Here is a 16,589-nt window from a genome sequence, read left to right on the forward strand (position 1 = left end):
ACGGAACAAAAAGCAATCAAGACACTCATGCATGTCATTTCTACACTGCACATATTGAGATGGTGTACTACTTCAATTAACATAAGGCCCAGGCTTTTCAAAGAAACACTTAACGCTGTCAATTAAAGCACTCTACTGATTTTCACAGAGCACAGGTAAGCACATAATCTCTCATTAATGAAAGCTTTGGACAGTATCTTCATTTTGAAAGAACAGACAAAAGAAAATATCTATGATTGTATTTACATTTGCACTGACACAAGTGACACAAGTGCCCGAAGTGATTATTGTCATAACAAAAGAAAATGTGCACACCAGTGTCAGAGCGATGCAATGTTACATCTAGCCAGAAAAAGAACTGACACCACGTAAACTGACGGAGGACAGCTGCTGTCCTTGCGCTTCCCTCCCCACTGCTCCACCACAGGTGCAAACACACCTGGTGGTCCCTCTAAGGAAACCCTGAGCTGCCTTTTACTGGCACACGCAGATCTGCCCTGAAAGACAGGCAAGTGCACACAAATATGATGACAGATGCATGCACACATTTTTGGTATGGAATGCAGCGCCTCCACACCTGGTGTCCCAACCCCCCCCCCCACTATATCAAACAAACAAAATATGCATGCATATACACGTTTAAAGCTGTCGTGGAGATGAAGTGCGAGAATCGAGACGATAACCGAAGAAAACAAAAGGTCAAAAGGTGTCTACAACGGCAGAATAAACCTGGCAACACACCTGAGTCACTAGGCAGGACCTCCACACTCCAGGCCTCGCTTGTGGTCTCTGAGATCGTGGAGCCATAGGGGTCGAGCAGCACTGAGCCCGAGCCAGGAAGACACAGCAGGCTGCCAAGCATGTTCTCCGCAGCTGCCCCTGAGAACAGAGAGAGACAGAGACAAAGAGTTAACCTCCTTCCGCAGCATGAAACTGCTTTATTGTCTGAAAAAGTGTTGGACCCGCGAGAAGTCACCTCTGTAGTCACAAAGTCATCTTGAGGACACCTTTTTGTTCTTTACCAAGTCTCTATTTGTTGTTAAAGGCACTAGTGTTGATTCATTTTCTGTAATTAGTAGTAATAAATTATTCAGATTTTAAGTATGAGCAATGTGTGAACTTGAGAATGTCACTACAGATTATATCCTTTTGACACCTTGATTTTTTTGAATTACATTAAATCAGCAAAGTAATTATTTAGTCTATAAATGACAAAAAAAAAGTTAAGTAGTAAAAAAAACCAAATCATCACCAAATCTGAGAATTTAAAGGTGATATTTTCATATTGCTTGTTTTGTGACCCAAAGATATTCAATTTACAATTAAAAAATTTACAAGCAAATTCTCACATTTGAGAAGCACGAACCAGCAAAAATTCAGCATTTTTGCTTATGAATGACATACATGATCAAAATAATTATTTTCAACCGACTAATCAACTAATTGATCAGTCATGTCAGCACTATACCTAATGTACTAATCTTGCCTTACATCTTTATTAAAAATGAAATGGTTCTCTCAGTTGTATGCTTTTGTTTCTGACTTTTAAACAACATTGTGAGATGGCCTGAGATAAGCCAAGATATGAAATAAAGCCTAACCGACTTCAGAGACAGTGAGCTTTGCATACAGAGACACAGAGAGAGTTGGAGGTCACATGCATTTCATGCTGGGACCCACAGGCACATATACCACTGTGCCAAAGGTCAGAGGTTAATGGTAATATCTCACCCTACCCTGGCCTCCAGGGCCATGACTTTGAGCTGTTGATTAAGCCTAGCATTACTCACAACCAAATTACCGCCTTGCCCATGCTCCCACTAAGTCCTCAGCACAGTGTCCCTCCATCTCCATTTGGGAAGCCGCGGCTTAACAAGGCGGAAGAATGTGGAGGAGTGGGAACAGAGCTAGCAGGTGTGAGTGGGAGTCAGTGGCCAAGGCTCAAGACCAAAAAGTCGACCTGTGCTAGCCGCACCCCCTGGTACGTCATGCTTCCACTTCATGGCACACACGCGCCATGAGCACGCATGCATGCCAGCACCCGGGCAACAGTGTGTACTGATGTGTTGGCGGGGGCAGGGCTCTCATTGGCGGTGGGAGAGTTCTATCCCGCTGTCCGTGTTTACAGTCTTCAAGGTAGGGGCGCAGAGTACTTGTCTTTCAGGTGGATGATTAAATAAGTGGCACAACAAGAAGTGAAACAATTAGAATTTCTGCCTCATTATCATGGTAATCTTATCAGTGGGATAATGAGGTATTAATGGATATTTAATGTGCATCTCATAACCCAATCCCTTGGAGAAAACACATAAGGAAATCGCTGTAAATTCACTTAATGATGGAAAAGTCCCCCAACGCCATATTCCGAAGAATGAAAAATGGTGGATGCAAATGAGAAGGAACCAAGGTCAATAAGACTGCAGGGACTGAGTGAATGTCAGAGAGAGAGAGTAGGAGAGAGATGGGCAGGGGGGCAGGTTGTGCAGAAAAAGACTGAGGAAGAGGAGACAGGAAGATGAGGGTCTGTAGCTGGTTTCATATTAGACGACTTCTCAAGTCATCACAGTCAAACCTGTTTTTCTTATACAACCTGTGTCTTCCTGTCCAAGTTTTGAATCTACAGAGTTCAGAGGATGAACTTCTACAATCTATTGAATATGTTTATCTTGTATATCAGCTTATTATAATCATGCATGTACTTACAGTATTCACTACTATCATTGTGATAACGCAAGCTAACCTCATATTGTATTTGTCTATGAAAAGATATCCCAACTGGTTTTGCCTCTAGCTTAGACAGTCCCATTTTCTATTTCCATATAATGCATCCACTACACTACTGTGTTCTATCTATGGGAAGATAATTCATTGCTTATTCATTTAAATCCAGCGGTCATTAAAATAGGCAATTGCTTGGTCTTTAAATTGCTGATCCAAATTCAAATGAATGTTATAAACTATGATGAAGCTCCTTTTTCTGAAATGACAAATATTCAGATGCAATACACAAATTAAGCGGTGTTATGATTTGGCAGTGTGACATGGTACTAGAGCTCCAATAGTTAGTCAATTAATCAATTAGTCCATCAACAGAAAATTAATTGGCAACTATTTTGATAACCGATAAATCATTTTGAGTCATTTTTTAAGACAAAATGCTGAAATGATCTGGCTCCAGCTAGTTTTGTTCTTCTGTGAAAGTAAACTCAGGGTTGCTGCACCTTTTCTTCAATCAAATTCAACCATTATATATATTTTTTTTCACTTCTTAATCGCATTAAATCAGATGTTGTTATGCTATAAACAACCAAAATGCTTTCAATGATAGTATTCTACACACAGGAGACAAATTAAAATGAAAATACAACAAGGTTTCAAGTTACAAAATGTGTCACCGAGACAGTGATTTACTATGAAAGTAATGCAATTACAATTTCAAGCAATTTATTTAAAATCCAAGCGCTTTTCAAACCTTGAAAATACCACATTAAAATTCAAGCATTTTCAAGGACTACCAGCACCCGTATGAACCTTGTTAACTGAATATGTTTGGGTTGTGAACCTTTGTCAGAGGAAACAAGACATTTGAACTTGACTTTGGGAAATTGTGATGTTTATAGATCAAACAACCAATTGATTAATCAAGAAAATAATCCACAGATTATTCAATAATGAAAAGATTTCAATAAAGAAATAGTCGTTAGTTGCTTCCCTACATGGCACTGAATTTGCAAATTCTAATGATGTGCACCAGTGAAAATAAGTGTAATTAACTGTATTTCTTAAATCACAGAAAACTACTCGGAGAAAACACGTAAAAATGGCCACATATGTGTTATATGGCATCTGGTGACTTTCTTTGTATAACCTGAACTGAAAACCTTCCCTTTGATGCTATTTCACTCATGTACCACAAGGTGATGACATTTCACTAAATCTACTCATTCAACAGTCACAGAAGGTCTTCAAGAGCAGAAAATTCACCTCTTAAGATATAAAATGTCACACTGGCTTACTGATACAGAGAGTAAAAGGTATTCAAATACAGGTAACAAACCCATGTCTCACCTGCTATTTCCTGCAGCCGATCTTCATCCATGTTGGGATCAAAGTCACTGCCGAGTACATCCGTGCTCCAAGTTTCACTGACTGTCTCAGAGATGTCCCGATCGTCTGTCAGGCCCATCATGTCTCTGATCTCAAATTTGCGCAGTTTGTCATCCAGGTTGTCCTGAGTGGTGGCTGAAGGAGGTATACAGTATGTTAGGCTGGGCCATCTTTTTGTAATATTTGTTTATAAAAATGTATCTATGCCTTCAACTCCTCTTTTTTAGTAACATTCACAAGAATAAACATGTACCCTGTTCATGCTCCAAAAGCTGTAGAGCCTCCACCCCATTGCTCCCTGATGGTCCAGCTCCCAGCTCAGAAACAGATTCTCCCTCGAGGTCCAGAGATGATACAGAGTTAGAACGATTAGATGGACCTGAGCAAAAAAAAAAAATAGAAAGTAAGAACTTATCCAAGGTTGATCAGTAATTTTGTCAGGATTGTTTTTATCTCAAAATCCAATCAGCAGTGTCCGTGATACGATGTGTGACAAAACATTGTTTACTTTCTTACTTTGCCTATATTATTCTGAAAATATGCAAAAATACCCTGTAGTTATTAGTTTTAGTTAGTTTTTGGCTTCATGTGTCTTCAGACTACAGACTGACCCTCTGAGATGCCTTCCAGGTTGTCACTGCAGAGGGAGAAGCGCAGGGTTTTGTCTGGTTTACCATGCAGCTTAGTGTCATCAGCATGGCCGTCGCCTTGGGCCCCATCAGCCATCTGCAGGTTCAAAACCTAGAAATGCAGGAAACAGGGGGAAAAGGGGAAAGTATTGATGACAAATAAGTGCACGCATGAAAAAAGTGTCACTTATGTTTGGCTGCAAACTTGTTTTGCCATAAGTCATTCTTAACAGAGCCATTACCTCATTTAAAAAAAGTCAGGGGACAGTTAAATGTGGATCAGGGAGTTAGTCTTACAGGGCATAAAAAGGTTTCTTATTACTTGCACATTACTGCAAGCAAAGATAAAGCCCTACAAAAGGCATGACACCAATTCTAAGAAATCACACTCCCCTTCACTGACACTAAAAAAATATTACATTGAATTTATGACATCATCATCTCTCCTGCAAATGAGTACATTAATTCAAGTCACATTACCTCATTCTCTGACATCATCCCAGGGACATTCTGAGGACCAGATCCTAGTGAAATCACCAGCACCTCCTCTGGCATCAGCTCCTGCAGGGACTCTTGGGAGCTGGCCTCTGCCTCCCCCTCCTGGGCTATGTTGGTACGGCTGCGGCTACGAGCAGCTGCTGGTTAGTGGGTTGGATGAAGGGAATTAGTAGAGAACGATTGTGTTATTTTCAGACTGTTGGACACTAAACAGCATTTTTTACTCATGTTTTAACTCCCAGATTTTTGTTGGATTTAGTCAACACATTATAGAATCAACATGTCACTTTTTAAAGGACATTTTTTTGAGCAAACAAACTGTATATTTGTGAAAACAAACAGCTCTATCTTAAAGCTGGAGGCCAGCAAACCAAGACTCATCTAGTATGTCATACCAACGTGTAGTTTGTAACTGCAATTTAATGACTGAATTTAATTTTTAATTTAAATTGGAAGGTCAAATTGGCTAGAAAATGTCAAAACTTTTTTCTCTGTGCAGCTACAGGTTTACACTGGTGTGACATTTAAGATGAGTTTATCTCTGCCTCGCGTTTTTAAATGTTAGACAGTAGTTAGTTAACAATGCAAAGGCTGAGCTTTCTTTTAGCATAAGAATGTTGGTTTTTATCATCTAAATATGGTGTTCCTGTTTAACTGTGACCAGTTCACCGTTTAGCTGCAAACAAATAAACAAACACACACACAACAGCACATAGACAGCTTTGCTTATGATGTCACTTTACGTACCAAATCCTCACTTGAAAATGGAGAAGGCTACATATCTGCCATAGTACTTAAACAATATGATTCAGCCAACACTAGTACACTAGTATAAAGAATTTATAACACTGTGCATAAAAAACATTAACCTGTAACACCATTTAAATTCAGTCTTCCAACCCAAAATAAGTTGTCATTCTACACTGGACCACGTTAATCTACGTGTGTTACAATACCAACTGACATGCTATCATACTGTTTCTGGGATTAAAACGGCCGGTCTGACATAGTGGAGCACTTAAATATCACATGACATTCCTGATGAGCTCTACTACTCTAAAAACAGGAGTGACATATTTCAGCCCAGTTCTTGTTGCTATATAGTGCACTGGTTTGATTCTTTAGCGTCATCCGTTGGATATAGTCAAAAACTTACTAAGCACAACTAACTACAGGCACTATACTAGTTCACTGAGGTTCTGGGTTCGTATGGAAAGCGTGCTGTTCACTTCTTCAATCACGTCAAGATTACATAAATACGGTCAAGACGTGCGACCACATTACACTCAATCTGGGTTGCATTTCCTTCTCAGTGCGAGTGGTTTTCATGAACAATGCCTCAATCACAGAATAAAAACCCGCATGAGCCACTTAACAGTTGAATGACGTGACAACGATTCTGGTTATATGACACTTTGACTAACAACACATTGACGCAGTTAAAGATTTTCAACTGATCTACCACTATGACTACATGAAGAGCCAACGTAATCACTCAAAATAATTGAAATCGTCAATGTACTTAGTTTTGCCCTTTCTCTCTAGATAGTGTATGCTATATGTGCTATCAAGAACACAACTGCTATTCCAGTACCTGGAAATGAATAGCCATACTCCGCTGAATGAGGAAGCAAAAAAGGGAAAAACTTAGAAAACGAAATGAGTGGGACAAACATCTCAGCCCTAACAATGAGCCAAAGCACTATGCAAAACAAAGCAGGTATGGTGAAAGCGCATGGAGGAGAGCAGCTGCTAGGTATCAGTGGTGAGGCAGAGGGGGGGGGGGGTTACTGTGCCGTTTGGAGCATGGGCTGATGCCGGATGAGAGTTATCTAACACGCAGCTGGGTGAAAACAATAGCAACAACGGCTAACTTCTCTCCAGCTCTAACACGACTCACAGGCTACCCACCAAAAGGGGTTACTAATGGAATGTGAGCAGACAGAGTGGTGGTTGTGGGGTCCCAGGATGTTATTGCGGCTAAGTGTTGTCCTGGTCATTCATTGGCAGCACAGGAGGAAAGGAGAAGGACAAGGTAGGGAGTTGGAGAAAGAATACAGAGTACATCTCAGAATTCAAAAGTATTTCAAGTATCAAGTCAAGACTGTGTGTATAAACGTCATATTTCAGAGAAGCAAGCACAAGTGGTTCATTTCTAATTAAGAGGGTAGTCGCTGCAGCATCATTTGTCTTGAAAATGCTAATGAAGGTAGTCTATGCATCTTTTCCATCCATTCCAATTAAAATGAGTTCATTTATATTTGGTAATTTAATTGGTTGTCATTTCTGTAATTGAGCCTCAATCCAGGCCGTGCTAATTATCTTTATAACAAGATGAGAAGAAGCTCATTAGCTTCCTATGAAACACAGGCCTTTAACTAGCCATCACCACTCAACTCAACTTGTTTATTTTGCTTCTCATTAGAGAAAATATTACAGTTTTATCCTCTACTTCTTGTTTCAAATTGTTATATTCCTATAAGGCAAAATGGCCTTCAGATCTTCACATCAAGAAATTACATGAGGTTGCATCATACTGAGCACATTGATAAATGTATTTTGAAAATCAGAGTGACAGGAAGACGGAGGCTTAGAGGTTGTGGAGGTACCTATGGGGAGCCTGTTCTTCTTGTTGGCAGGAGTGGTGGCCGGGGAGAGCTGGGGGGTGTTGGAAGGGGTGAGCTCCAGACTGTTGCTCTTCACAGTTCGAGATTGGGGCACATTGGCCAACAGGGTCTCCAGAGCCATGTGGTCCTCCTCCCGAAGGTGGTCTCCCGCCGTCACGCTCCGCACAAAGTCCACCTATACAGGATGAAGAGGGGTTTTTTTCTTATGATCATAACTCTGAATAACAATCAATGAGTCCTTGAAAGTCAACAGTTATTCCAAGAAAGGGTGTGACATGTGATATGTTTGCACTTGCCAAGCTTGTGTTCTGGTGAATCTAAATGGTTACTTGTTTAAATTATGGGATTAGACACACTTTCAAAAGTGTGGGCGAAAATCCAAACAAGATCTCAACTTTCATATACAAGTAAACCAAAAGGCTCTTGATTCACCTTATGTCCTGACATGATATACTAATACACATACACTGAGGTCACACTGATATCATGAGGTAAGTTAATGCATTAAGCCATTCCCTCTGGCCACATATCTGCTGTGTTCGCAAGTGATTCATGAGAAATTCAAACACCGACAATCTAGTCTATTTTTACCACTGTGGGTTGCTTCAACAAGTCACTTTTAAGAATAATGCTTGTCACACACCTACTAAAGCTTTTGCATACTGCTGTTGGCATTCAACTGAAAGTGACTCACGTGTCATTTCTTTTCTTAAAATGTGATTCACACAGTTGTGACTGAACTGCTATTACATCAGCTGAAAACACTGAAAGATTATTTAAAGCGAGGATAGGTTCAACACTACTAGTTTCAACAAAAACCCAACACTCTAAGCTGTACCAAAAGGGTGTTAACTGCACAGCTTTGTACTCTACGGCATTTTTGTTATTTTGTCCTCCCCTTGTACATAAACTCTGTATCTGAAAGCATTAAGTTCTCACAAAGGTTTCAAGGTGATATGCACATTTATGCAGCAAGGTGCTTCAAAATTTTATCAGATCACCTAGTCTGTAGGGAGCATGTGTGATGCACGCTTGGTAATTTTACTATGTCTTGTTCCAGGATGGCAGAACATAATTTGGCTATCAGTAACAAAATAAATTACCAGCGCCAGCAGCTGATTATGCGTAATATAGACTGCAGTCCTGCTTAGGCCTTCCAGAAGGTTCATTGAGGACATAGGTGGGGTCTCGACTGCTCGTCCTCCAATCACCACATCCAGAAAGGCAGCTACACAACTCTGGAGAAACAGAAAAGAAACATTGTACAAGGAAAAATATAATAGAATTAAGTTAGAGTTACACAAGCAAAAATAGCAATGTGCGTACCTTATCAAATTTGGACAAGCAGCTTTTCCGCCTTGGGTCTGCATCATCGTCAGCCATGGCCAACTGCTGCAAAAGCTGCCCCACCTGTACAACAAAACATCAGATATGAGTCTATAGCAGAATGAGTCCCGCATGTATGTATGTATGTATGTGTGAGCAGATTACTTCCTGTGCCGCTGACCTGCATTAGATTGAAGCGGGCCACTTCATTGATGGGGGCATCTGAGATGATACCATACTGCTCCGGGTTGACTATAGCTGGGCAGATGAAGCAGGTCAACAGCAGGTCTGTGCACATGGTGCGCACTTCACCCACCTCAAGACGCTCCACACATGACAACGTCTTGTACATCTGGGACACAATCCAGCGCAGGCTATGGGGAAAGCAGTAGGTGTTCTGCTTCAAGTAACCAATAAACTTATTGACCAGAGCTACCAGCTTGGCTTCATTGGCCTCCACAGCTGCCTGCACCCTTTGTTTGTATCCCTCAGAGCCCTTCTCCCCAAAGCGCTCCTGCTGGGCCGGAGTGAGACGTTCTGTCACCTTGGCTGGGTCAATCTCTAGATGGTCTTCATCTTCTACCAGCAGCTGCATAATGGGTTCATGGAGGGTGGCAGTGAGGAAGAGTTTGGCTGAATACAGGCCTTCGGAGAAGAGCTTGAAAAGGATGCTGAAGGCACAGGTTCCCCTTCGCAGCAGACGGCGAGGGTTGTCGCTCTCCTTCAGCTCAAACTCTATCAGGTACCGCAACACCTGGAAGTTGGCGAGAAAGAGAGATACACAAGATAAATAACATTTAATCTCGCTGAGAGGCTAAATTGCTTTTCTAATGTGTAACACTAGAGGCAGGTAGGACCTCACCTGCAGCAGGTAGCTCTCATCCTCCTGCATGATGCAGTTGCCATAAAGTGAGGTGAAGACTGTATGGATGACCCCCTGGGTGTGCTCCTGGTTCAGCCTCTCTCCTGCCACCAGGCATGACGCCACCAGTCTGGGGTTCTCCCTCAACCGGGCCACGAACTCGCCATATATAGTTTCCTGGAAGCCCAGAGTCTTGTAGCCATCAACAAACTGTGTGTCTTCCAGCATTTTGGCATGTTGGCAGCATTCAGCTGGAGAGGCCTCCGCACTGTAAAAAAAAAAAAAAAACAACACAGCATGTTTTCCAACCGTGCTCTGATTGACGTATATCCACTTTTACAGAAGCGAGTGCATCTATTAGATCACATGCTCAATGATTAAAGGGTTGCTCTCGCTTTGTAGTTTCCCTTTTAGGACAACTGATCTGAACTGCAGTGAAAGGGCCAAGTGTGTGCAACAACACCACAAAGAATCAAACTTTAGCTTATATTTGTGTTCCTGGGTCGTTATCTTAGCATATGTACTTGTGCAACAGTATTTACAATTAGAAAAATGTTCACTACATCTTCAACTTTTAACATATTTTTTTTTTCATTTGAAGTTAAAATATTTGCATTTACCAATATTCTAATTTCTTGACAACAAATACTGTTTATTCATTCAATTTTATGCTCACTGTTGGTAGAAGCACCACAAGATACAACAACAAATTACGGGCATGTATAACAGGAAATGTTAAGTTTCATATCTCCCTCTAAAACCACAAACCAAAAATGTTTTTACATTTCTGTCAGGTTACAAATTAAACAAACAAGTTACATAATAATTAATGACCTTCACAGTTGCTAGTAGTCATATTTTTGAACTCTGGAGAGAGCCAAGCTAGTCATTTCCACCTGCTTCTAGTCTGTAGAATAAGATAAGCAGGTCCTGGCTCTAGCTCTGTTAAATGGCATTTAAGTTTATTTTAAGTGAAAAGGTTAAACTATTCCTCAGCCCGACCTGGTGAGAATGAGACGATCTAGGTTGATCCTCTGCTGCTTGGCGATCCAGGCGGCCCGGTAGAGCCTCTCAGCTGTCTTCAGCACATCACTGTTGAGCCTCTGGATCAGCTGCTTCTCCGACGCCACATACAGCCGCTCCTGCTTCAGGTGGTGGGCCAGAGTGTGGATGTCTGGCTTCACCATCTTCACCAGCTCTCACAGGCAGAGGGGTAAATAACTATGGGAATAAAAGAGACAAGATTCAGTCACGCTGGTTTACAGAACACAACTATGTAAAAGGATAACTGAGGTGAATATGAGGAACAGGGACTTAACAAAAGTTCATACCACCTTTCATCAAATGTTAAAAGAACATCAGTGGAAAAAAAACAGGAATAAACACCATACAGCAAAAGTACATGTATGAGCAAATATATTTACTATTAAAGGCTTTTACTGTGAAGTAGCTGAAATCACAGAAGTGGTGAGTTAGCTGCTGGCCTCTATGTGGCCAGCAGCTAACTGAAGCATGGTTCAGTTCATTTCTAGTGTGAAAACATTTTTTGGATGGTTCGGACTTTCGGGTTAATTACAGGAAGTTGCAGCAGGCTATCGTCAGACCTGGAAAAAGGAAAAAGGAGCCATGGTAGCACATGGGTAGAGGAGGAGACCAAGTTTTTAACTGAAATATGGTCTGACCATGTTAGAAAAAGTCAACTGGAAAAAATGTCTAAAAATGCCAACACTTTCCAGGTATTGAGAAATGAGACAGAATGAGACAGAGAGGATATGAGAGGACAGGAGAGCAATGCCACCTTAATATAATTTAGTGGCAATGGGATGAATCTGTTGATTCATTTTTCTCCATTAATTCAAACAGCAGTAGAAGGCAAAATGACAACATGCCAACGTCAGACCCACACCTGTCTCAAAAACAATCAATGTCAAGTATAGGAACACGTAGCCCACATAGGTGATGACGACAGGACGTAGATATGTCATGTAAAGTTCTTTAGTGCGCTCACATAATTGCAATGTGAAACCAAAACTAACTGGATCAAATGTAGTTTAACAAAAACATGAACCTTGGTTCAGACTTTCAGGTGTGAAAAGGCCCACACCACATTAGGTGGGCTCTCACTCAGAGGGATGTTAACATCAGGGGTTTCACAAGAAGCAAGAGAGGCAGACTCACATTTTTCACACAACAAAGCCACACAGAGGCTCTTAAACAAAAATGATCATCAATTTCTGAATGAAGGGGTATGTGGTGTTAAATACTCCCTCTGTCTTATAGTCACTGTTCTGGTTTTTAAGTCAGCTGTGCCAAAGGGAACTCCACCAATTTTACACATATAAGTCCGTTTAGGCATTATGGGTAGTACTTTAGCATGTCATCAAGGTTATATCGGCTTGGGCTTTGAGACTACAGATTTATAATAGACAACGAGTAATCATTTAATCAATTAGTCAATTGTCATCAATAAATGTTGGTCGGACAAAACAAGCCATCTGAAGAAGTCACTGTGGACTCTGAGAAACTGTGATGAACATTTTAACTATTTTCTGACATCTTATAGACTAAACAATTAATCAAGGAAATAAGCAGCTCTACTTATATTACAAACTGGGGGCAGGGAGTTTGAAAAGAGGGTCTGTTTAAAAGATGCTATAGCATTATGGGAAGTGCAGTATTCTTCCATTCTGGAGCTTTAACTAAAAGTTGGAATATTTCAGCCTCTGCTCCTTTAAATTTGACCATTTTTTTGACCAATTTAGTGAATAACTAAATTGCTGAAGTACACCTTTAAACATCAAAACACTGAGCTGGGATGCTTGTTTTTTTGCAAGCACTTTAATCAGAAGGGAGAAAACTGCAGTTTTCAGTACATCACTGTTGCACTGGCACAAGGCTTGTGACTGTGCTGCAATACTATCTAGCATGTGTATTGGAACCATACAGAAACCCCAATGAACCAAAGAAACACAACATTTATTACACAGTTAATACCCATATTCAATTTCATTTTTTTTCCTTTCTTGAAAATCTCGTCAGTTTTCAATATTTAGGTAATGTTGCATCTCAAAGTTGATGAAGCAGGAAGCAGTTCCCTTTTCTGTAAATGTCTGGCTGAACGTTAGCTCACACATGATGCTCGTGTCATGCAAGAGGGAAGTGATCATTTGCATTCAGTGTGCTTCACACACTGGCCCAATGACAACAGCAAAAGCATGCTTTTTCAGCTACATAGCAGAATATGCAAATCACTCTCCCCTTTTCCAGACATACACAGCCAAGACATACAAACCAAGCTGAGTGCATGAAATTTGAATGATTTCTTGGTGAATCCTTTGCACAAAAGCCTCTTTGTGGCTGCTTGCTAACATAGCAAACACAGATTTAACTGCGGAGTTAGGGCCCTGGGAGGAGAATGAGACTAGACTGGTGAAAACTGCCACAGAGCGGGAATGACTGCAAGGCAGCGTCTTTGCTCGCAAGGTAATAGACAACCACAACGTTGGAGTTGATATGCCTGACAAATCAAATTGGTTATGCAGATTTAAACACATAATGATGGGCTGTACAAAGAGTTCCCTCTGTAAACCAAGAATAAACAGTGATTACTGATCTCAAATTACTGTGATAAGATTGTTTCATTAAAAAAAATAAATGGGTCAAGTTTAAAGACTCAGAAACATTGTGTGAGTTAATTTATGGTTTAGGGAGAAAATGTAAATGTATAGTGTCTCCCAGAAATTCTTTATAAAGTACAGCTTCTCTTTATCACGTGAGAAACATGATGACGGTCTGAGAGTAGGGCTGCGATCGAGAAACAACAACAACAACAAAAAAAGCATAACAACCTTAATCAATTAACTGTTAAATACATTTGTCAAGTTAAAATATCAAACATTTCTTGATACCAATTTTGAAATTGTGACCATTTGCTTGCTTTGTATCATTTCATATAATAATATGTGCCAATTTTTTTAATTTGTTCTTCCCCCACTAGTACTATTAATGTTGCTAGCACCATTTTCATTTCCTGCCTAAATAAGCCAACAGGTAACTGGCTGAGTAGAAGGGCTGGTCTTTCAACGATCTCGATACGGCATCGCAAAAAAATTTATGTTGATAACGATGATAAACTGACATTTTTTACTCGATATGGATAGATCTAACAGCCTATCACACAGCAGAAATAAACGTGAAAACAGCAAGTCAGTCTGCAAATTTGGTCTACATGTCAAAGTACAAACTCATTTCCTTCCACAGCGGGGCTACGAATATCTGGAGAGCCCGTCATCTCTAAAGTAATGTTTGCCAAAAAAAGCTGCGCTAACTCACCGACACGTTTCTCTAGTAGAGACATCCTGTCTGCAGCTGTGGAATAGGCTGCTTTGACTGCAAATGCTAACTAACTGCTAAGCTAGGCTAAGGCTCGAAGCTAAGTAAACAGAGAAGCAACGAAAAGCCGGTTACTGCTAACATCGTCATTTCATAAAGAAAATGAGCAAATCTAATGATGAACTAAGCAAAGAAAATGATGTAGTCAGTTAGATAAATGAAGAGGTTACAGCAGACTGTATATTGTATGTGTAAAAAAGATGTAGCATAATAACTGGGTTACAATTTTGTACTTTTTACTCAGATTTTTACTTCTACAACATTTGACAGATGTCAAACCAGATCATAATTCATATCTTTTACATGTATTTTATCTTACAGTTGAGTGTATGAATGTGTCAGGGCCTTTGTGATCCACTGGTTTATTTGCTTTTTTTGGTCTTGGTTGAACCTCTACAAACATTTGAGATGTTTGCTGCCTCGCCAAATGAATTTGATGTGACAGTAATCACAGCTTTTACTTTCATTTACATTATTTTAAGAAGTTACAAGGCAAGCTCACTTGTATTGTTTTGTTACAGCAGATGAAGCATGTTTATACAGTTAAATGTTTACATTTAGATATTATTCAATATATTATTTTATCACAAAATATATTCTAAACCAAACCATGTTTGCACAGTTAAATGTTTACATGATTTCATTCTGTTTTTTATGTTAATAAAGTATACTAAATTTTAACTGATGAACCCTCTAGTTTCTTCAGGCTTCAGATCAATATGGAAAAAATTATCATGATCACATTTTTTTGCCATTTCACCCAGCTCTACTGAGTAGTACACTCACTTCCACGTATACACTCGTGTTAGTGAATAAGCACATTCCTGACATACTTGGACGGAAGTGAAAAAGCAACTAGGCTATTAAGTGGCTAGCAGGGAGGTTAACTGCCATTTGTCATGGCCTCCTGTGCCCAACAACTCAAATACAATCAGCTGCGTAAAACTACCTGGTGAGTCAGTCATGGAGAGCACTGAGGAACTCTAAAGCAGAAGAGAAACCGAACAACGGGGGGGTGTAAAGGAAGGCATTATCTACAGTCTTCTGAGTTGCATGAGAATGATCATGGTCTTGAATACAGTTAACATGGGAGACAAAGAGGCTCAATGACAAAAGCCAAACATCTGTGTAAGCACCATAATTATAACAGCAAGGCAGGGTAAGAGACAAGAGACAAGAGGCAGGGCAGAAACAAAACAAGAGAATTTCAAATATCAGGATAGGGCCAACCACTTAAGTTATCTGATGAAAACGATTAAATGTTGCCAATTTTTTGATATCGAAAGCACAAAACAACACTACCCTATAAAAGAATGTAAGTTAACATCACAGCACTAGAGTAAAGGGGTTTGGAACGTGGCCCACTCCTCCTACTGCATGATCTCACACACAAACCAATGGAACAAAGTTCTTTTTATAGATATTCAAAGGATTTCACTCTCTACAAAAGGTATTCACGGTTGCGAGACAACATCCTCTTCACACTTCCCTTTCAGATAATTTCTTACACTGCTCAGCAAGCAAATACTGTGCAGTAAGTACATGAGATTTATCTGACTTCTCCCACCACTAACAGGACAAGTTACTAGCGGTGGGACTTAACCTCAATACTTTCAGAGTAGTGACCAGTATGTTTCCACTCCACTGTTTATCGAAATTTGTCAAGTACTCGATGACATTGAGCAATTGATCAGATTCTTAAGATGGGTTAGTTTGAGAAAAGGTGAGATGTATCCACGCCTAGATCTAGATCTATCCATGCCAGTCAGGGGATGGAAGAAGCGACACAAGCCCCCTTCTCTAACTTTAAAGCCACCACTGCCCCGAAAGAATGTTTGACAATGTGCACGACACAAAAAGCTGTAGCAGTGGGGGGAAAAAAGAAAGAAAAAAAAAACCACAATGAACACATAAGCTGTGTCCCAATTCAGGGGCTTGATCTTGTTAAGTCCATGTTTCTAAACCAAAGACAGTGTGAAGGGCAGACAAGTCCTGTCTAATTTCAAGGGCTCCTCTACGTTCATCCAAGAAAATGAATGTTTATGATGAAATTCTGGCATCAACTGCACTGTTTGTTATTTTTATCAGCTTGGATATGTAGGGTGTTAAATGAAAGTAAGGTACACTTTTTATCAGTTGCCCATCATA

At 40.2% G+C, this 16,589-nt stretch overlaps 1 protein-coding gene across 4 annotated transcripts in view; it reads right to left on the reverse strand.

The window, feature by feature from the left end:
* Positions 1 to 16,589, reverse strand: part of gapvd1 (GTPase activating protein and VPS9 domains 1) — a 33,635-nt gene that overhangs the window by 14,870 nt on the left and 2,176 nt on the right. The window contains exons 2-13 of one of the 4 annotated variants that reach the window (XM_067604972.1): positions 11,052 to 11,270; positions 10,050 to 10,317; positions 9,369 to 9,941; positions 9,188 to 9,271; positions 8,965 to 9,099; positions 7,844 to 8,036; positions 7,146 to 7,226; positions 5,217 to 5,371; positions 4,719 to 4,848; positions 4,361 to 4,486; positions 4,069 to 4,242; positions 742 to 879 (exon numbers count right to left, since the gene is read on the reverse strand). In XM_067604972.1, coding sequence (XP_067461073.1) covers positions 742 to 879; positions 4,069 to 4,242; positions 4,361 to 4,486; positions 4,719 to 4,848; positions 5,217 to 5,371; positions 7,146 to 7,226; positions 7,844 to 8,036; positions 8,965 to 9,099; positions 9,188 to 9,271; positions 9,369 to 9,941; positions 10,050 to 10,317; positions 11,052 to 11,236 — 2,242 coding nt within the window. In that variant the 5' untranslated portion in view covers positions 11,237 to 11,270. Of the gene's footprint in view, positions 1 to 741; positions 880 to 4,068; positions 4,243 to 4,360; positions 4,487 to 4,718; positions 4,849 to 5,216; positions 5,375 to 7,145; positions 7,227 to 7,843; positions 8,037 to 8,964; positions 9,100 to 9,187; positions 9,272 to 9,368; positions 9,942 to 10,049; positions 10,318 to 11,051; positions 11,271 to 16,589 lie in introns of all 4 variants that reach the window. The other 3 variants (XM_067604964.1, XM_067604990.1, XM_067604980.1) reach the window with 3 other exon arrangements.

This window comes from Thunnus thynnus, chromosome 2 (genome assembly GCF_963924715.1).
Source record: "Thunnus thynnus chromosome 2, fThuThy2.1, whole genome shotgun sequence".
Classification (NCBI taxonomy): domain Eukaryota; kingdom Metazoa; phylum Chordata; class Actinopteri; order Scombriformes; family Scombridae; genus Thunnus; species Thunnus thynnus.